The following is a 21,400-nucleotide window of genomic DNA, read 5'->3' as shown; positions in this document are numbered from 1 at the left end:
TTTCAGTTTGTGCAGAAGATCACCAAAACTCAAAAGGCACTGGACATGTGTTTGAATGTTTTGCTCTTTTACCCTGAGGGCAGAATTTTGTGCTTCCCTCAAGGTTAGTTTTGAGGCATTAAATTGAATGGATGGGAAATCCCCCCCAAACCCACTTGCCCAAACCCATCCACCTATTAAGGCACTTAAGTGGCCACTTAAAGGCCTTATCCGGCCCAGCCTCAATCTTTAGGCTGGCGGAAGTGAGTGCTGGCAGAGTAGGACGCTTGCACTTTTCCTCATCTCTGGTGGGAAGGCCTCACTCTGAAGGCTCTCTCAGAGTTGAGTGCCCCCTCCCCAACACCTTCCAGGATAATGAAGCTCCAGGAGCCCTTCTGGGGTACAGTGGCAAAATGGTCCGCACTGCAGCCTCACAGTGCCAGGGACCCGGTTCGATTCTGGCCTAGGGTAATTGTCTGGCTGGAGTTTGCACACTCTCCCCGTGTCTGCATGAATTTCCTCCAGGTGCTTAGGTTTCCTCCCACAGTCCAAAGATGTGCGGGTTAGGTGGATGGGCCATGCTAAATTGCCCATCAATGTCAAGGGGGCTAGAAGGGTAAATACATGGGGTTAGGGGGCCTGGGAGGAATAGTTGTTGTTGCAGGCTCGATGGGCCAAATGGCCTCCTTCTGCACTGTAGTGATTCTATGATTCCTTTGGTCTATCCCCCAATACCCTAATTGCCCCCCTCCAAACTCCCCCCTCCCTCCTCCCCATCCACTGGGTGTCATTTACCATCCCACCCCAGGACTTAGCTTTTGAAGGGTTCCAAGGCTAAGCCCCAGGTAGAACACCATAACACTGTATCTAGTTGTTGTAGTGTTGTGCCTTGTGTTTTAGAATTACCACAGAGCAGAAGGAGACCATTTGGATCATCGGGTTTACACCAACTCTCCGACAGAGCTTCTTACCCAGTTCCACCTCCCACCCTATTCCTGGATCCCCACGCATTTACTGTGCCTGATCCCCCTAACCTACACATATTAGGACACTAAGGGGAAATTTAGCATGGCCAATCGACCTAACCTGCACATCTTTGGACTGTGGGAGGAAACTGGAGCAGCCGGAGGAAACCCACACAGACACAGGGAGAGTGTGCAAACTCTACACAGACTCGACCCAAGCCGGGAATCAAACCCGGGTCCCTGAAGCTGTATGGCAGCCAGCAGTGCTAACCACTGTGCCACCGTGCCTGGCCGCATTGAAGAGCTGTCTTCAATCAGATTGGCCAACAGCTCTCATGGGCGGGATCTCCTTCCAAGGGCGGATGGAAATCCCACCCACTGCTAATAAGTGCTCAAGTGACCGTTAAATGGCAGTGGAGTTGGTTTGGAGAGTCGGCAGCTGTGCATTGGGTGCCAACTCTCAGTACGGTGAGCGCCGATCGCTCACCATCCTTAATCCGACTCTTACAGTTTAGAAAATTCGGAGTGAGTTGAGAAAATCCAATGTCAACCAAGTTTGAACTTGACCTGAGGTAGACAATGCCAAAGGGCTGTGTTATAGAACCATTCATCCCTGACATACTTCACTCTATTCAGCCTTGGTGTGCCATAGGTCTTGGCTTTGACTGAAATGTCCCAATTTGTACAACAAAATGTTCAAACGTAGTTCTGCAATTAAATGTAGAAAATTGATAGCTGGCAATTATCACTGCTTCCTGATTTGAATAAAGTTGCCGAAGGGGCATTAATCCTCATAGCACAGAGCAGGGGGTGGCATATTGACAATGATCTGCTTACCATCTGACACTAATTGAGTGGCCTCTCCTTGCCCTCACTTGAAAATCAACCGTTTCCATTTTATCCTCATTTAAAACCGATCTACAAATAATAACCCAAGAGATCCATTCTATCAAGCGCTCATAATACTTTATAACACTTTCATTAAGGGAATATTGCTCCACTAAAATAAGGTTAAATCCCAATAGCTTGAACAGGTCAGGTTCTGAGTGGGTAAGTATCTCGCAGACGAGCAAGATTAAAGATGGCTCATTTGCTTTCAAAGTCATTGGTATGAAGGAATTGACTAGACGGTTGGGATAGTTGGCAATAGACAACTGAGCTCATGCTTTATGGGTAACCTGTGGTTAAGTTAATGCTATGTCTTCTGTCTCCACAGTTTGTGGTAGCGCTGCAGGTGGAGTGGAAGATGAGGGAGAAGCTGAAGCTGGGTGGATCGAAGGAGCTGCCATCCTGCTTTCCGTTATCTGTGTGGTTTTTGTAACTGCCTTTAATGACTGGAGCAAAGAGAAGCAGTTTCGAGGTTTGCAAAGTCGGATTGAGCAAGAGCAGAAGTTCGCCGTTGTCCGGGGAGGCCAAGTCATCCAGATTGCGGTGTCAGAACTCGTCACTGGTGATATTGCACAAGTTAAATACGGTAAGCCGGAAGAATAGGTTCACCAATGGCCTTGAGGGAAGGAAATCTGCCATCCTTACCTGGTCTGGCCTATGTGTGACTCCAGAGCCACAGCAATGTGGTTGACTCTGAAATGGCCTCGCAAGCCAGAGCAAATAGGGATAGCCAATAAATGCTGGCCCAGCCAATGACACCCACATCCCTTGAATGAATAAAAAAAAATCTATTAAAGCTCTTGGGGCTAAAGGGTTCAAGGGATATGGGGGGGATCAGGATATTGAATTTGATGATCAGCCATGATCAAAATGAATGGCGGAGCAGGCTCGAAGGGCCGAATGGCCTCCTCCTGCTTGTAGTTTCTATGTTTCTATGGTAATAGGTTCCATTGATTATTATTAAAGGAAGCATGTCTCCCTCTTAACTCTTAGAGAATGTTTTGATTAGCATCACAAGTAGGCTTACATTAACACTGCGGTGAAGTTACTGTGAAAATCCCCTAGTCACCACACTCCAGACCCTGTTTGGGCACACTGAGGAAGAATTTAGCATAACCAATGCACCTAACCAGCACGCCTTTCAGACTGTGGGAGGAAACCCACGCAGATACAGGGAGAATGTGCAAACTCCACAAAGACAGTGACAAAAGAACATAAGAACATAAGAACATAAGAAATAGGAGCAGGAGTAGGCCATCTAGCCCCTCGCGCCTGCCCCGCCATTCAATAAGATCATGGCTGATCTGAAGTGGATCAGTTCCACTTACCCGCCTGATCCCTATAACCCCTAATTCCCTTACCGATCAGGAATCCATCTATCCATGATTTAAACATATTCAACGAGGTAGCCTCCACCACTTCAGTGGGCAGAGAATTCCAGAGATTCACCACCCTCTGAGAGAAGAAGTTCCTCCTCAACTCTGTCCTAAACTGACCCCCCTTTATTTTGAGGCTGTGCCCTCTAGTTCTAGCTTCCTTTCTAAGTGGAAAGAATCTCTCCACCTCTACTCTATCCAGCCCCTTCATTATCTTATAGGTCTCTATAAGATCCCCCCTCAGCCTTCTAAATTCCAACGAGTACAAACCCAATCTGCTCAGTCTCTCCTCATAATCAACACCCCTCATCTCTGGTATTAACCTGGTGAACCTTCTCTGCACTCTCTCCAAGGCCGATATATCCTTCCACAAATAAGGGGACCAATACTGCACACAGTATTCCAGCTGCGGCCTCACCAATGCCCTGTACAGATGCAGCTGTCAAGCTGGGAATCGAACCCGGGACCCTGGCGCAGTGAGGCAACAGTGCTCACCCCACTGTACCACCGTGCTGCCCTTGTGCACCCGAAACAAAATTCATGGAGATTATTTTGTTTTATTTAAACGTTCGGTTTATAGACAAAAAAGCCTTGTCTTTTTTTGAATTCTTCCCTTTTTTTCTATCTCCCCCATGTTTCAGGACCCACTGTGAGACATGCTCTTCAAGAGGGCATGAACTGACCTGCCAGGATCCAGCATTGGAAAAATAATCCTATCCTCTTTGCTCAGATAAGCAGCAGCTCGAGCAGTTTGTAATTATTTTTGGCGGTTACTGAGGAGAATGCTGGTCACATTCAGAGAAATTTGGACAGGAGCCTTGTATTTAATCCTCTCTATTTCTTTAGGCCTCCATGTTTTTCAACTGAAAGAACTGGCAGGCAACCTGCTGGTAGAGTTTTTATCCTTGCCTGGAAGGAGGTGCACAAAGAATCCCCTTGGTTAAATCTGTCCCCCGTTGTCTCCCTCTCTGTGTCAAGTTTTGATTCAATTTTGCACCTTTTTTTTTGCACACACTACTCTGAAAATATATCTTTGGGTTTGTTTTCTTATTATTTATCCTGCTAATAAGCATCACTCCTGATATGTTTTTAACAGCTCTGCTTTCACAGATGGATCCGATGAAGTCAGGTATGTGAATCTGCATCCTTGAATCTCCAGTGCACTGTTTTATCACGGCTTCCATTTTTGATCCCGTCTAAGGCAGTTGTAATGGCCACTCATTAATAGGATGGAAATGCTCTGTACAATTTCATCAAAACCCTTTCTATCTGATACATTACTAATCTTTGATAAATGGTTTCCATTTTCTCTGCTTATTTTTATTGTGTTTGTCTTTCACACCTTTTCAAGGGACTCCATGCTCAGCACAGATAATAATACTTGAGATCACAGTGAAAGCTTTAATCGCACCTGGCTTCCTTCTTGCTCAATTATAGAAATAGACCATTCCACCCCCCCCCTCCCATTTTTGACAAACCCCCCCCCCTGCCCCATTTTTGACATCCAGTGCCAACATTGAGCATTCCTTTAACAATGCACTAGCCAGGCGCAGAGTGAAGCTCTGGAAATGGAAGTCCATTTTTCAAAGATTATCATTTACTGCAGTGGTATTAACAGTTCAAACACTACAAAAGTCATGCAAGTGGCCTTGTCATAGAAGCATAGAGTCCCTACAATGCAGAAGGATGCTTTTTGGCCCATTGAGTCTGCACTGACCACAATTCCATCCAGGCCCTTTGCCCCATAATCCCTGCTAGTCCCCCTAAAAAGTATTTATTAGTCACAAGTAGGCTTACATTAACACTGCATTGAAGTTACTGTGAAATTACCCTAGTTGCCACACTCCGGCGCCTGTTCGCGTACACTGAGAGAGGAGTTAGCATGGCCAATCTACCTAACCAGCACATCTTTCGGACTGTGGGAGGAAACTGGAGCACCTGGAGGAACCCCATGCAGACATGGGGAGAATGTACAGACTTCGCACAAACAGTGACCCAAGCCGGGAATCGAACCTGGGTCCTTGGTGCTGTGAGGCAGCAGTGCTAACCATTGTGCCAACCCCCCTGGCACTAAGGGGCAATTTTGCATGGCCAATCAACCTAACCCACACATCTATGTCAATTCTAATTTGTTATGGATTTATTCTTAACTCTTTCCTGGGATGTGAGTGTTGCTGTCAAGGTCACCATCCCTACTGCTCTAAGAAGGTGGTGGTGAGCTGCCTTTTTGGACCATTGCAGTCCACGGGGTTGAGGCACACCCACAATGCTGTTAGGAAGGGAGTGCCTAGGTTTTTGATGTAGTTCGTTGTCAGGATAGTGTGTGACTTGGAGATGCTGGTGTGGCACAGTGACACAGTGGTTAGCACTGCTGCCTCATAGCACCAGGGCCCCAGGTTCAATTCCGACCTTGGGTGACTGTTTCTGTGGAGTTTGCACATTCTCCCCGTGTCTGCGTGGATTTCCTCCGGGTGCTCCGGTTTCCTCCCACAGTCCGAAAGATGTGCAGATTAGGTTGATTGGCCATGCTAAATTGACCATTAGTGTCGGGGATTAGAAGGTAAAGCCTGGGTGGGATTGTTGTTGGTGCAGGGCCGAATGGCCTCCTTCTGCACTGTAGGGATTTTATGATCCCATGTGTCTGTTGCCCTTGTCCATCTTGGGGGTTGTAAATGCTGTCAAAGGAGGCTTGGCAACTTGCTGCAACTCATCTTGGATATGGTACAGACTGCTGCCATTGTGCATTGGTGGTGGTGGCTATGAATATTTATGGTGGTCAAGTAGATTGCTTTGACCTAGGTGGTGTCCAGGAGCTTGAGTGTTGTTGGAGGTGCACTCATCCAGGCAAGTGGAGTGCAAACCATCGCACCCTTGCTTGTAAATGTCGGGCAGAATTTTGAGGAGTCGGGATGTGAGTCACTTGCTACAGAATTCCCAACCTCTTACCTGACCTTGTAGCCACTGTAATTATAGACATTATGGCTGGAATTCTCCCCTCTCACATGCCCTGCCACCGCTGCCAGCAAGAACGGAGAATTTGGCACTCAGCCAAAACTTCATGCACTCCCGCGGGACAGGAGAATCCCAGCTGCAGGCAACGTCGGAGAATTCCAGCCAACTCTGGACCTTTTGCCCTGCAAGAATTGGGGAAGTTTCAAACCCAAATTATTTGAAGTAAGACTTGATGGCCTACAGAAAGATAAAGCTTTTGATTCCAGTTTTCTTTGCAAAAGTTAAAGTTTATTTATTAATCAAAAGTAGGCTTACATTAACACTGCAATGAAGTTACTGTGAAAATCCCCTAGTTGCCATACTCCGGTGCCAGTTCGGGTACACTGAGGGGGAATTTAGCATGGCCAATGCACCTAACCAGCACGTCTTTCGGGCTGTGGGAGGAAACCCACACAGACGCAGGAGAATGTGCAGACTCCGCACAGTGACCCAAGCTGGGAATCAAACCCAGGTCCCTGGCGCTGTGAGGCAGCAGTGCTAACCACTGTGCCACCGTGCTGCAGGATGCAGACCCACATTCTAGAGATCAAAGCTTTGTTAATCTATTGTATAGTCATTATTTTTTTACTTTTGTTTGTTTCCTACTTTGCTTTGTTTTACTCTCGAAACTTTGATAATGACCAAGTCTAATTATTCCATAATTGTCTGCGATGGGAATGCACAATATATGACTTGACAGTCTGTTCCTGATCATTTTATTCTGTCTTTAATTGTCAGGTGACCTGCTCCCTGCGGATGGAATTTTAATTCAGGGAAATGACCTTAAAATTGATGAAAGTTCTTTAACTGGAGAATCTGATCATGTGCGTAAGTCCGCCGACAAGGACCCCATGCTACTTTCTGGTGAGTGCGCCTGAGGATGTTATGCCCTATCAGATAGCAAGGGGGTGAGTTAGATAAAGAATAATGAGCAAGCTTTATGTGAAAAATGTACCTTGGTGCAACATTAAACCTCATGGAGATGGTACAACCCATGTGCAGAGAACCAGATTTGAATCTGCGTGTTTCAAGCACTGATATGCAGCTCACATATATAAAACATGCCGGAAATCTGGGCGGACGAGCATAGAACATGGAAGCATCAATGTGTTAAAGGGATGTGCTGGCTGATTGGGTCATTGAGGATGATGTGTGTCAGTGAGGGTGGCATTCATAAAAAGATTTTTAAGAAGCTAAGCACAGAGCAAAATAAAATTAGACTGTGGATCTCAAACTGCTTAAAGCATTCATCAATTAAATTGCTGAGAGTTGCTTCTTCTGATCCCTTTATCTGAGGCTGGTTCTGGCAAATCCCACCCCCCTGCCCCCAGTATCACCCATGTGTTGTTGGGAGGGGTGTTTAGATTTGATTTGACTTGATTTATTATTGTCACATGTATTAGTATACAGTGAAGAGTACTATATCTTGCGTGCTATATAGACAAAGCATACCATTTATAGAGAAGGAAAGGAGAGGGTGCCGAATGTAGTGTTACAGTCATTGCTATGGTGTAAAGAAAGATCAGATTCGTATAAGGTAAGTCCATTCAAAAATCTGATGGCAGAAGGGAAGGAGCTGTTCTTGAGTCGGTTGGTACGTGACTTCAGACTTTTGTATCTTTTTCCCGGTGGAAGGGAGAATGCCCAGGGTGCTTGGGGTCCTTGATTATGCTGTTTTTCCGAGTGGGAAATATAGACAGAGTCAATGGATTGGAGGCTTGTTTGCGTGATGGACTGAGCTTCGTTCACGACCCTTTGTAGGTTCTTGCAGTCTTGAGCAGAGCAGGAACAAGCAAGTTGTGAAACCAGAAAGGATACTTTCTATGGTGCAGCTTGTAAAAGCTGGTGAGAGTTGTAGCAGACATGCCGAATTTCCTTAGTCTTCTGAGAAAGTAGAGGCATTGGTGAGCTTTCTTAACTAAAGTGTTGGCGTGGAGGGACTAGGACAAGTTGTTGGTGATCTGGACATAGGTGTGGCTTTTGGTTTAGCGCTGAGCAAGTGACATTTTGAAAGTGATCGAAATAGCATGAGGTTCCCAAAAACGTTATCAGATCCTAATCTGCATGCAGCATTTTGAGTTCTTACATGAGCACTGGGTGCCCAAGTCAAAGCCAACAGGAAAATCGCAGCAAGGGAACCTGGGGTGGGAAGTGGGCGATTTTCACCTTGTTACTGCCCCATCCACACTAGAATAGGATAGATGAAACTGTGGCCAGAGGATTAAAAGCATGACAACATGGGTCAGAAGTTGTTTGAACAGTAAAAATTGGAGTTCTGGTGAATGGATATGTTTTGGACTGGAGCAAGATGAACAGTGATGTAGCCCTGGGTTCAAATTAGAACTATTGCTGTTAAAACAGTAAATCTAAACAGGATTTGACAGGATTCAGAAAGAATGTTCCCAGTGGTGGGGGAGTCCAAAACTGGGGGTCATAGTTTGAGGAGACGACGTAAACCTTTTAGGACAGAGGTGAGGAGAAATTTCTTCACCCAGAGAGTGGTGAATCTGTGGAATTCACTACTACAGAAAGTAGTTGAGGCCAAAACGTTGTGTGATTTCAAGAAGAAATTAGATATAACTCTTGGGGGTAAAGGGATCAAGGGATGTGGGGAGAAGGCGGGATCAGGAAATAGAATTTAAGGATTAGCCATGATCAAAATGAATGGCGGAGCAGGCTCAAAGGGTCGAATGGCCTACTACTGCTTCTGTAGCCTGTGTAAATGATCCATACTATAAGTTCATGATTGATCATGAGGAGGACAATAAGTGACTTAAGGAGGAGATGGACAGTTTGGTCGATTGGGCAAATAGATGTCAATGAAATTTGATGTGGAGAAGTATGAGTTGAAACAACATGGCAGTAAAATGAGAAGAGGACATATATATTAAATCATGAAACTTTATTACAGTAGAAACTTTATTAGAACAGACACCCCTTGGAGGTTTAGATACATAAATATTTAGAAGTGGGGGAAATGCTGATAAAACTGTCAAAAAGCATTGTGATATTAATTTTTATAAAGGGGCACCGAGTACTAAAGTGAAGAGGCAATATTGAATCTATTTGCATTCTATTACTTTTTCTTCGCACAGCTATTTGTTATCATGCTTTGGAGCTGTAGGTGTTTAAAACTGTGCCACGATTGCAACTTTCTTCAGTTGCCTTTCTGAATTTTATGTCCAATATGAAGTCAGTTTATAACAACATGACTTGCAAGATGGTTATGGGCTTAATCATATCTTTCAGTAAATGTACAATGTTGTGGTACATTTGTCCAACAGCGATTTTGGATGTCGGCATCTCTGTTTGAATTGAAAGAAGGCATAATATTGCTTTCTGAAATGCTTCCAGAAAGTAAGCTGAAGCTACAAAATAAAATCATCTTTAATTAAGCTGGACATTTATGGATCGAAAGAAAAACTCAGTATATTTATCTCAGATTTTTACGTGTTCTCAAATGTAGCCCAATGAAATTCTGTCGCACTGGGGAGGGGATGGCCGAGTGGTATTATCGCTGGACTATTAATCCAGAAACTCAGCTAATGTTCTGGGGACCCGGGTTCGAATCCCGCCACGGCGGATGGTGGAATTTGAATTCAATAAAAAAAATCTGGAATTAAGAATCTACTGATGACCATGAAACCATTGTTGGAAAAACCATTCTGGTTCACTAATGTCATTTAGGGAAGGAAATCTGCCGCCCTTACCTGGTCTGGCCTACATGTAACTCCAGAGCCACAGCAATGTGTTTGATTCTCAACTGCCCTCAGGGCAACTAGGGATGGGCAAAAAATGCTGGCCAGCCAGCGATGCCCATGTCCCACGAATGAATAGTAAAAGAAATGTGAGCAGAGAGGATTTCTCACGCCCAATCAAATTGCTGAATTTTGTTCACATTATTGGAACCCTGATGTCGGGAACCCAGAAGTGGCTCTATCTGGACTTCGATCATGATCTTCCTGGAAGTGGAGCAGTTAAGAAGCTGCCTTTGGGTGCCCTGTCTAATTGAGGACACCAGAAGGGCCAGGGAATCGATGGCCCAATCAGAAGGCCCGTGGTGATGTACAGTTGGCAGGCCCATTGGGAGAGATGGGTGCAGTAAATGTAGGTAGAAGAACAAAAGGGCATCTCCAGATGGAGCCATCATCTGAAGAATTATAAAAGAGCAAAACAATAAGTGCTGTCACAGCTGTCAGGCCACCATTGTTGAGGGGGAGCCCCTTAACATGCACAATTCACTTGCAGCAGCAACTGGAGTCTGCTGTTTCCTGCAGCTCCGGGATTGGGAGGATGTGATTGATAACCCCTATGATCTGCATGAGGCATCACTAATTGACCTCCCAGTTGGGCATGTTGAATGGTAATTAGCCTACCAGGTGGAGCTGGTATACCGAGCCCTGTATAAAGCAAGACCCTGAGTGGGTCCATTATCCTTTTAGTCCTGGTTGGGACCTGTTATGTTCACCACAGGCTTGTGATTCTTGTTTATTTTCATTTTGTTCAATGAAAGCACGCTTCCTTCACAGCCAACTCTTGGAGTTATTATAAAGGATTAAAGGAGGCCTTAATGGTCATTGACCTTCTGCCAGGTGGCTGCCTCAAGGCAATGGCCAACTTTGCCTCAGCGCATGGTTCCATCCACCATTGGGAAGACCCCGACACGGAGATTCTCCATTTTCCCCCCCCTTTCCACCTCCAAGCGCAACTCTGCAGGACAGGAAAAATTCAACCTGCAGTAAGCAGAGATTCTGACGCTCCAGAAGATTGGTTTGGATTCATTTCTGTAGAGGCGAAAGCAAATGAACCCTCATAACGCTACAGTCACCGCAAAATAAATTAAGAATCAGAAGTAGGAAACGTCCGCACCAAATCATGGAGGAAATGAAAAACGGGGAAGCTGACGCATTCTCAATGAGTATTAATTTTATCAGCTTTCAGTTTCGAATTTGATTGACAGGAAGCTTCTTGACAGTAACCTGCTGACAAGCTTTCAGTGCTAGATTTGGAATATGCACAGAGGGGCGATGTGAGTGTGCAAAGGCTATGCAATCTGTAACACCGTTTTTTTTTGACATCCTTACCTTCAATAAACATTCCACCGGGCTATTTTTAGCTCTTGTCAGCAGACATGTTCTTCAATGACTTCCACCGTACAAGGACTAATTTACTGTGTCAAGGATAATGAAAGGCAGCACGTGCTGTGGAAATGTGTCACTGCAGTGTGTGTGTGTGTGTGTGTGAAACATATTGAACATTTTGAAATATGTCAAGGTTTTGTCTGGCAGCTTCAGACACCGATTTAGAAATCCGCATTTGTCACAAACAAAATTGTAGATTTAAAGCTAATTATAAAATGTATTCTTTCCAGCAGCTGTGCTAATTACAGAGACACACAGATCTTAACGAGCCTGCAATCTGTCTGCTATACATGTAAAAATGCGGACTAAGATTAAACCTTCATACATTTTCAAATTGGGCTGTGTTGAGAGTTTAAACCCCTCGTTTTGGTAACAGTTATTGCCCAATTGAAGTGTAAGCATCTTATTTCATTTTATTTGCACCACATTTTTGCTTTCTTGGAAGAGGTGACACCCATGTCATTGAAGAATTAATTGAGGACAGTTTGTAAAGTGCCTCCTCTTAAAATTCCATTCAAACACCATGGGGGGTCTTTTCCTGCCCCGCCCGCCACAGGAATCGTAACGGGTGGGGGGGCCAACCATGCAAAGGTCAGTTGACCTCATAGAATCATAGAACCCTACAATGCAGAAGAAGGCCATTCGGCCCATCGAGTCTGCACCACACACAATCCCACCCAGGCCCTATCCCCATAACCCCATGCATTTACCCTAGCTAGTCCCCCTGACACTAAGGGGCAATTTAGCATGGCCAATCCACCTGACCCACGCATCTTTGGACTGTGGGAGGAAACCGGAGCACCCGGAGGAAATCCATGCAAACACGGGGAGAACATGCAAACTCTACACAGACAGTGACCCAAGCCAGGAATCAAGCCCGGGTCCCTGGTGCTGTGAGGCAGCAATGCTACCCACTGTGCCACCATGCCTCGGGCAGGATTTTCTGGTTTTGTGGGAAGCACGACCAAAAAATCCCATACCGTGGCCGGATTCGTACCATCGTTCACACTGGCGGGATTTTCCCAGCCCGCCGCAGTGAACTGAGATTTGACTGTCCAAATCGCTGCAGTGGGAGCGTGGTGTGAATGGCAAGTAAGATCACGCCCCATGAATGCAGCATGAGTCTGGAGTTTATACTTTGTTATTGTTGTTGAAATCAAAGAACAAATGAAGAATTGCATTTGATAAATAATAAGGCTATCCTGGGACGAGATTCTCTGGCCTCCCCTCAGCGTGTTGCTGGGCGGCAGGAGGCAGCGCGTCATTTCCTGGCGGCAGGATCTTGTAGTCCCGCCGCTGTCAATGGGAATTCCCATTGAAGCCACCCCACACCGCTGGGAGACCCACGGCAGGCAGTGCACCACCGGCGGGGCCACAGAATCCCATTGACATGAATGGCCAGAGAATTCCAGCCCTGGTCTCTGCCAGTGTCACACCAGAGCCTGCCACTGGATAGCACAGTGATTTAGAGTCATTGAGTCATAGAGATATACAGCACAGAAACAGACCCTTCGGCCCAACTTGTCCATGCCAACCAGGTTTCCTAAACTGAACTGGTCCCATTTGCCTGCATTTGGCCCACATCCCTCTAAACCTGTCCCATCCATGTACCTGCCAAATGTCTTTTAAATGTTCTGCAATGTGGACACTTTTTACTTCCCCAAGTTCCCTAGCTTCCACGTCTGTCACAAAGGAAATATTGATGAGTTTCCTTTCTTCTCTCTGAGTGTATGTTCTTCATAGTCACAGAGTTAAAATCATGATCCTGCAAGGTGGACCAGTGAGGATTCACTCATACAGCTACTTCACATTTTTCCGCCTTATAGGTATTGAAATCATGGGTTAACATGGTTTGCCTGTATCCAATGGTTTGGACAGAATTTACCAGCCTGTGGGCGGCGGGGGCGAGAGGAGTGCCTGGTGAGGAACCATGTCAGCATGGCTTTCCGACATAGTCCTAGCATGAGGCACGTTACCCAGTGGCAGGCTTCGAGACAGATTCGCTGCTCGCTGCAAATAGATGGACAACCAATTTGCACAATTTGAGGAACTATTAAGGACTATTTTAGGAGGCCACCAGTTATATGGAGCAAGTCTCCCTGTAGCAGACCAGAGAGGTGGTTCTATTGAAATGAGATGCTTTATTCTCACAGAAGAGATCATGGACCAGAACAGTAGTCCCTGCAGGTCCACCAATTTCCCCCTGGAAGGGTTTGCCCTCCAATTAGTGGGGCCTTTCCTTTCTACCATCTTAAATTTTAAGCTGCCTTTACCTCTTAAGTGGGCACCTCAATCTTGAGGCTGGTCTGAGATCTCTGACCTGACAGAGTGGTGCCCACCTTTTTTGATGGCAGTGTTGAGAATTCACAGCTGCCAGCCCTCCAGCTGCAGATAGAGTTATAAAGGTTTACAGCATGGAACAGGCCCTTTAGCCCAACTTGTCCAGTTTTTAACCACTAAGCTCGTCCCAACTGCCCGCATTTGGCCCATATCCCTCTATACCCATCTTACCCATGTAGTTGTCCAAATGCTTTATGAAAGACAAAATTGTAGCCGCCTTTACTACTGCCTCTGGTAGCTCGTTCTGGACACTCACCACCCTCTGTGTGAAACAATTGCCCCTCTGAACCCTTTTGTATCTCTCCCCTCTCAATTTAAGTTTTAAACTCCCCTAACTTTGGGAAAAGCCAATAAGCAAACCGCGAGTGGACCCCGCTGCTAGCAAGTGCACATCTTCACAAAGTTGGGGTGTCAAAGCCCTCGCTGAAACCCAGCCCATTAACCTTCCTAATCGGGTGAATGACAGGGATAATCCTCAAATGCAGTGACCTACAGGGCTACGGATCAAATGCTGGAAAGTGGGATTTAGCTGGATGGCTCGTTTTTAAGCCAGCACAAACACAATGGGCCAAATGGCCTCTTTTTGTGCTGTAAGCATTCCAGGGTTCTTTGATGCTACAATGTGAGCCAAATGCAAAAAGCTGATCTTCCAGCAATGTATATGATTCATACACCGTGGCTGACTCACCCTGAAGTGGCACATTTATTACAATTTGTGTGAAAACATCACAAACATATAAATGCCTTTTACAAAAGACAGGAAATGATTCCCTTTGGTCCACAGGAACTAAACAAAAACAGAAAAGAAAAATTGCTGAAAAAAATGTTCAGCCAGTCAGTTTGCATCATGTGGAGCGATAAACAGAATTAATGCTTCTGTTCACACACTGGCTCTCTCTCCACAGCAGCTGCCTGACCTGCTGCATATTTTCAAAATTTTCCCTCTTAAATTTAGAGAATGCGAGTCTTTGTCAGCACTACTGTAAGTGTTCACAGAATCACAACCGTGCAAAAGGAGGTGTTGGCTAGCACGAGGGGACATAGCTTTAAATTGAGGGGTGAGAGATATAGGACAGATGTCAGAGGTAGGTTCTTTACTCAGAGAGTAGTAAGGGCGTGGAATGCCCTGCCTGCAGCAGTAGTGGACTCGTCAACATTAAGGGCATTCAAATGGTTATTGGATAAACAAATGGATGATATTGGAATAGTGTAGATTAGAGGGGCTTTAGATTGGTTCCACTGGTTGGCGCAACATCGAGGGCCGAAGGGCCTGTACTGCGCTGTAATGTTCTATGTTCTATGTTCTATGTTCTATTTGGCCCATCGAGCCTACAAGGACACTAATCCCACCCAGGCCTATTCCCCGTAACCCCACGTATTTACTCTGCTAATCCCCTGACACTAAGGGACAATTTAGCTTGGCCAATCAACCTAACCTGCACATCTTTGTGCTGTGGGAGGAAACCGGAGCACCTGGAGGAAGCCCACGCAGACACGGGGAGAACATGCAAACTCTACGCAGAGAGTTACCCAAGGCCGGAATCGAACCCGGGTCCCTGGCGCTGTGAGGCAGCAGTATTAACCACTGTGCCAAGGTGCTGTGCTGTGTTGTGGGTCAAATGAAAAGGATGACAATGCTAAAAGTTATCTCTGGATTCCCCCAAGGATGCTTCAATTTACATGTCATACATGCTCAAGAAAATTGAATGCCAAGTTTAGTTTGTGAAATCGTACAATTTCTTCCCACTTGAGGTATTGCTCACTGAGCTTTACATTGCAGGGTGTGTTTCCCACGTCAGCAATTGCCCGATGCTAGCCCTGCCTTTGTAGGTGAATGTACAAGCAGCTCCACTGTACATTTTAATTATTGCCTAAGTATTAAAGCTCAGCACTCTCTAAATATAAATAAAACCTATATAGGCAAAAGGAAGTCATTATATTGTCCTCCACTTGAGAGGTGGGTGTGAAGGTAAGTTTTTATTTTTAAAAGGATCACTGCTCAAAAAGTAATTATACTTGTGTTCAACTAAAATATCTTTGCTCTGGGTAATAAAACAACAGACATTTGTTAAATTACAGAATAGATGGCGTTCCGTAAGTAGAATAGACTAATTATTCCGAAGGACATTTCAAGCAAACCCTCCAAACTGCTATGGAGTCAATCATTTAGCCATTACTCAACCACAGAGACTTCCTGATTATGAGTATACAGTTCTTCTTTGCGAGAAAAAGTTATTAAGGGGTTTATTTTCTGGAACTAGTAGGAATTTTCTGTGACATAAGATTCATGTCACATATGTAAAATGTTGTTTCCCAAATGGATTTGCACTAGAAAGCTACCATTTTGGTTCAAATGTCAGGCATGTTAAAGTTCAAAGTTTATTTATAAGTGTCATAAGTAGGTTCACATTACCACCGCAATGAAGTTACTGTGAAAATCCCCTAGTCGCCACACTCTGGCGGGTACACTGAGGGGGAATTTAGCACGGCCAATGCACCTAACCAGCATGTCTTTCAGACTGCGGGAGGAAACCGGAGCACCCAGAGGAAACCCACGCAAACACGGGGAGAACATGCAGACTCTGCAGTCACCCGAGGCCAGAATTGAACCTGGGTTCCTGGCTTTACGAGGCAGCAGTGCTAACCACCGTGTCATAATGCCACCCTGATGAGGCCCTGTCAGTCATGTAAAATCTGCTAACAATAGTTATAATTCTGAGAGCTAACTCGCCAATTTTGAAAAATATAAAGAATTTCATTAACCAGTTTCTTTTCTCAGTTCAATAATTGAATAAATATATTTGGTTTCCAAAAATGTAAATTTTCACAAACAGGATCCTAAAGGGATAAACAACTGACCCTCTTTCATGGGCTGCCCATTTTCATTTATCCAGTGTCCAAAGATAAGATCGATGAGAGGGCAAAAGGTTAATCGTCCTCATCTTTGAATTTTAACATACTGATGTTAAGCATCAGCTTTTGGTAGGAAAGCTTTGGACTCAACTCAGGCCCACATAAGGTGGGTCTGAAATCAGGAAATTGGACTCATGTCTCAGGCTTTCTAAGCTAATGGATGAATGGTTGATGGTAGTTGGCAGAGCAGCTAGATTTTCAAATATGGCTATTAGAAAATTGGGAAGGAGATGTTTTACTGTGATCACCTCATAATGGGAACGTCTCATGTCAGTCATATTTCTTTCATGCAAACATTTTTGCTCAGCAAACATTGTTAGAAACACATATACTTGTCCAAATTGGCAATAATATGTTCTCTAAGTACGCAAGAATTAAAGTAATTAATCCATCTCTAACAGCAGGTTTCCATTGTGTGACGCGAGGGATATAAAACTGGTCCTGTATAATATTAGCAGGAGGGTATGTCAATGTGCTCAAGCAATCAGGCTGGCTGTACCGTTTTGTGAAGAAAATTAAGCCATGCCGTCATAAAGAATCACAGCACGTGGCTAACTGCACTCCAATAAAGCTGATGTTATTTAGTTTAAAATAGTGCTTCCACAAATTCAAAGATGGACTTATTACAGTATAGGACACAAATCTTCCAGTTTAAGGATTAACCAGGTGCTTTACTGTTCAAAAGTACATGTCAAATCCAAGATAAAGCGTCAAACTCTTTCCTCCAACACTGTTATCAACCAATTGCCATGTTGTGTTTGTAATTGTGATTGCTCATGGAATTTGTCTCATTATTAACCAGTACTTGCTTAGACCTAATGTTATGATAATGACATTCCTTTTTGATTTTTGAGTGGAGGTTGTCATCCTTTTGTCAAACTGCTTCACTGACTGTGGTTTTGTTTCTCCCCTCCCCACCCTGACCCCAACAGGTACCCACGTCATGGAGGGTTCAGGCAAAATGCTTGTCACAGCCGTGGGAGTTAACTCACAGACCGGCATCATATTTACATTGCTGGGTGCAGGTGGTGAGGAAGAGGAAAAGAAAGACAAGAAAGGTAAATTCACTGCGGCAGAAAGTAATTAGGTATGGATCAAGTCGATCTGGAATGACTGGATTCCGAAGCCTGGAATCTGGAGTACTGGTTTGATTTTGACACCCGTTAAAATGTGTGATAGGCAGAGATTCTCCAAACAGGAGGGGCTTGCTTTAATTTGCCATAAGAATTGGCATTCCTGATTCAAAGATTGAGCAGAGTCCTGGATTTCCAACTGTTCTTCCACACTGTGATTATCCAATAAAGTTTTGAGTGAATGCGCCATCAATTTGTGGGTGGACTTGGGCAAATTGGGAGTCTAATGAAATGATGAGATCAGATGCATTGGCCGGAATCTTGCCACTGTTCACGCCAGCGGGATTTTTCCCATCCTGCCGCAGTGAACGGAGATTTGGCTGACTGCCAAAGTCTCCGACCTCGCCGCAGCCGGAGTGTGGTGTGAACGGACGGTAAGATCGCACCCATTGTTTTCCTCTGCCCATCGTTTATCAATTGTTCATTTTTCAGGATTACAAAGTTTAAAATAATGGCAGGTCATATTGTGCATTTTTCTTCTGCGTTGTTTTTAAACCACTTAACTTGTTGATGGACTTCTAGCTGCGCTGCTACAGTTTTTCTGCTCCTGCTGCCATGTGACTTTTCTCACTGAGAATCCCTGAACATCTCTGCCTTTGGGAGAAATAAAAGGAAGAGGGAATGCCAGGTAAATCAGGCTGCCCCCGAGATGTTCTCCCATTGCAGGAGACGTGAGTTGCTCATATCTCCACTGAGGAGTAGTGCCTGTGGAGGCTTCAGTTCACGAGGTGAACGCTCATGAAGTTGTGTCACATGATGTACCTGTAGTAAAACACACGCCTGCTGCAGCACTGCCAGAGGCTGTTAAACTGCCTGCAAATTTTCATCCATTTGGCTCTTTTCACAGCAACATGCAGTACAGAGGAAAGCCTTTCAACCCATCATATCTGTGCCAGCTCTGCCATCCCATTAGTCCCACTCCTCTGCTCTTTTCCCAGAGCATTGCAAATTTAGGAACATCAGAATTAGGAGCGCGAGTAGGCAATTCAGCCCTTTGAGCCCGCTCCACCATTCTATATGATCATGGCTGATCTCTATCTCATCCTAACTCCACTTCTCTACATTTTCACCATAGCCCTTCATCTTACTTTTGATCAAGTATTTATCTATCTCTTTCTTGAATACATTGATTCTGCATCCACTGCACTCTGGGGCAGTGAGTTCCATAGATTCATAACCTTCTGTGAGAAGTAGCTTCTCCTTATCTCTATCTTGAACCTCCTCGCTCTTACTCTATAATTATGACCTCTTGTCCTAGACTATTATCGAAGGCGGAACATTTGGTTAACATTTACTTGATCAATCCGTTGAGTATTTTATACACCTCAATCAAATCCCCCTCATTCTTCTGTACTCCAGCGAGTACAAGCCCAAGCTACTCAACCGCTCCTCATACGACAGCCCCTTCAAACGTGGAATCAATCTAGTGAACCTCTTCTGAACCGCCTCCAGTGCCACCACGTCCTTCCTCAAAAAAGATGACCAAAACTGAACACAATACTCCAAGTGCGGTCTCATCAATGCCTCACACAATTGCAATAACACTTCTCTACTTTTATACTCTAGACTTTTGCAATAAATGCCATGATCCCATTTGCCTTCCTTACAACATTCTGCACCTGCATGCCCACTTTCTCCTTTTCTAGCTTCTACTAGATTTATAATGAACATCAACCAATCAGAAATATGAAATAAGCAACAGATTAATTGTTTGATGGGGTATCCGATTAATTCCATTTACCGCAGACAACGAAGGACATCTTTTAGCGCCCAGCCAGATAAATAAAATCAAATGAACTCAGGGACAACTCAAAAGGGGCAGCTCCCTAAAAGGAGGGGAACCGCCTGAAACAAAAGACAAAGTGGAAAGGAAACTTCAAACATCAAATTAAAATGTGATTAAAGGGGTCAATAATAAACCCCAGTCCCTGCGGTGCCCAGCGGGCACGGAAGGCATCAACGATGCCCTCGGACACTGCATGCTCCCTCTCTGGGGACACTCAGCCGCAAATATAACAGGCAATGAAGGACAGCATAAGACAACTCTCCAGTTTCACAGAAGGCACAATTGCTATTATTGCAGTGGGCTGTTATTGAACAAGAATAGCCATTACATCTGTTGTATATTTCATTTGACTCCGGGCGATGCAGAGGTAACGCTAGTTTCCAAGTGTGCAACAGTGTTCTTTACCAGAGCTTTAAACTATTTGCAATCACAAGATGTTTGCATCATGCTTATCTCAGCTCTGACTTCTGGCAACTTACGTGGTGCCCGTTTACCTTAGCTCTGAATCGACACTCAGGCTTAACCAATCAATCACAAAGAGCATTGATCAGTTACCAGACTCTTGTAATCAAATGAAGAATAATTGAACACTACAACATTATGCCACCCCTAATACAAATTGCAAATGCTCTCATTGAGCAGCTTGTCTGGAACCACAATGCAAGTTCGTGCTTACTGTTTCAGTAGCTGTAATGATGACTTCATTTTGAGGACTGCACATTCCCCCCAATATTTGACCCTCTGAATCAAATCTTGGGTGGCTCCCTGGACCTCAAGATTATCCTCTACAGCCATCGCTTGGTTACCCAGACCACCAGCTGAATGCAGGTATAATGAGATGTATACCTACACAGGAATTATCAAGTCCATGTTGAAGAAGTGCTTCAGGAGCCTGAATCAACTTGCTGGCACCTTCAGTGTAGCCTGGCTAGATTTTAGGATTCTCACTGCTGCTTGCCGTACAACTTAGCTGCAGAAGAGTCTAAGGCGCAGCAACAGGAATTTCACACGGAACCTTGCAATCATGAGGACCCAGTGGAAGACAGCATTTTTGCTCGCAGCTTGAGAAATTAATTTGACTCTATCCAAGAGGCTTTCTTCCAATCCAAAAATTCATCAACTGTCCTTTAAAAATCCTCCCCATGCCCTCCATTTTTCGACTGTGCATGGGATTGAAATGCAATCATGTACCTGGCTTGCTGTAGTCATGTGACCTCTGCCACAAGGCACAGGCTGGGGGCGGCCATGTTCTAACAAAGACATTTTTACTCTTTGCGTATGTAACTGGCCTTGAGTTAAAACCTCTTCCCTGTTCAGCATGACATGGAAATTGGAGCTTAAAGTTTATTTATTAGTCACAAGTCGGCTTATATTAACACTGCAATGAAGTTACTGTAAAAATCCTCTAGTTGCCACACTCTGGTGCCTGTTCGGGTACACTGAGGGAGAATTTAGCATGGCCAATGCACCTAGCCAGCATGTCCTTTGGATTATGGGAGGAAACCGGAGCACCCGGAGGAAACCCATGCAAACGCGAGGAGGACGTGCAGACTCTGCACAGACAGTGACCTAAGTCAGGAATCGAACCCGAGTTCCAGGCGCTGTGAGGCAGCAGTGCTAACCACTGTGCCACCGTGCTGTTCTTACTGCTGATGAAACCTCCACCTACAAGAACAGAATTCAATCACATTTTTGTTCTGTTTCAGTGCCTGCTGCACTCCCATTAGTGAATCATCGGAATTTGCAACTCAAAAGGAGGCCATTTGCTCTCTCGTTTCAATACTAGCACTGTGACCGAACAATCCAAAAACAAATCCACAACCTGTTCCTCTTCCCACAGCCCCGTGGTTCCTTCTGTCTCAAATATGTATCCAATTTCCCCTGAGGT

At 44.9% G+C, this 21,400-nt stretch overlaps 1 protein-coding gene across 2 annotated transcripts in view; it reads left to right on the top strand.

The window, feature by feature from the left end:
- Positions 1-21,400, top strand: part of atp2b2 (ATPase plasma membrane Ca2+ transporting 2) — a 396,677-nt gene that overhangs the window by 124,616 nt on the left and 250,661 nt on the right. For both annotated transcript variants that reach the window (XM_078209746.1, XM_078209745.1), the window contains exons 3-5: positions 2,161-2,418; positions 6,938-7,063; positions 17,526-17,651. In XM_078209746.1, the coding sequence (XP_078065872.1) occupies positions 2,161-2,418; positions 6,938-7,063; positions 17,526-17,651 (510 nt within the window). The remainder of the gene's footprint in view (positions 1-2,160; positions 2,419-6,937; positions 7,064-17,525; positions 17,652-21,400) is intronic.

Source organism: Mustelus asterias, chromosome 3, assembly GCF_964213995.1.
Source record: "Mustelus asterias chromosome 3, sMusAst1.hap1.1, whole genome shotgun sequence".
NCBI classification, from domain to species: Eukaryota; Metazoa; Chordata; class Chondrichthyes; order Carcharhiniformes; family Triakidae; genus Mustelus; species Mustelus asterias.
The sequence above is the reverse complement of the archived record's forward strand: the minus strand, read 5'-3'. Positions and strand labels throughout refer to the sequence as shown.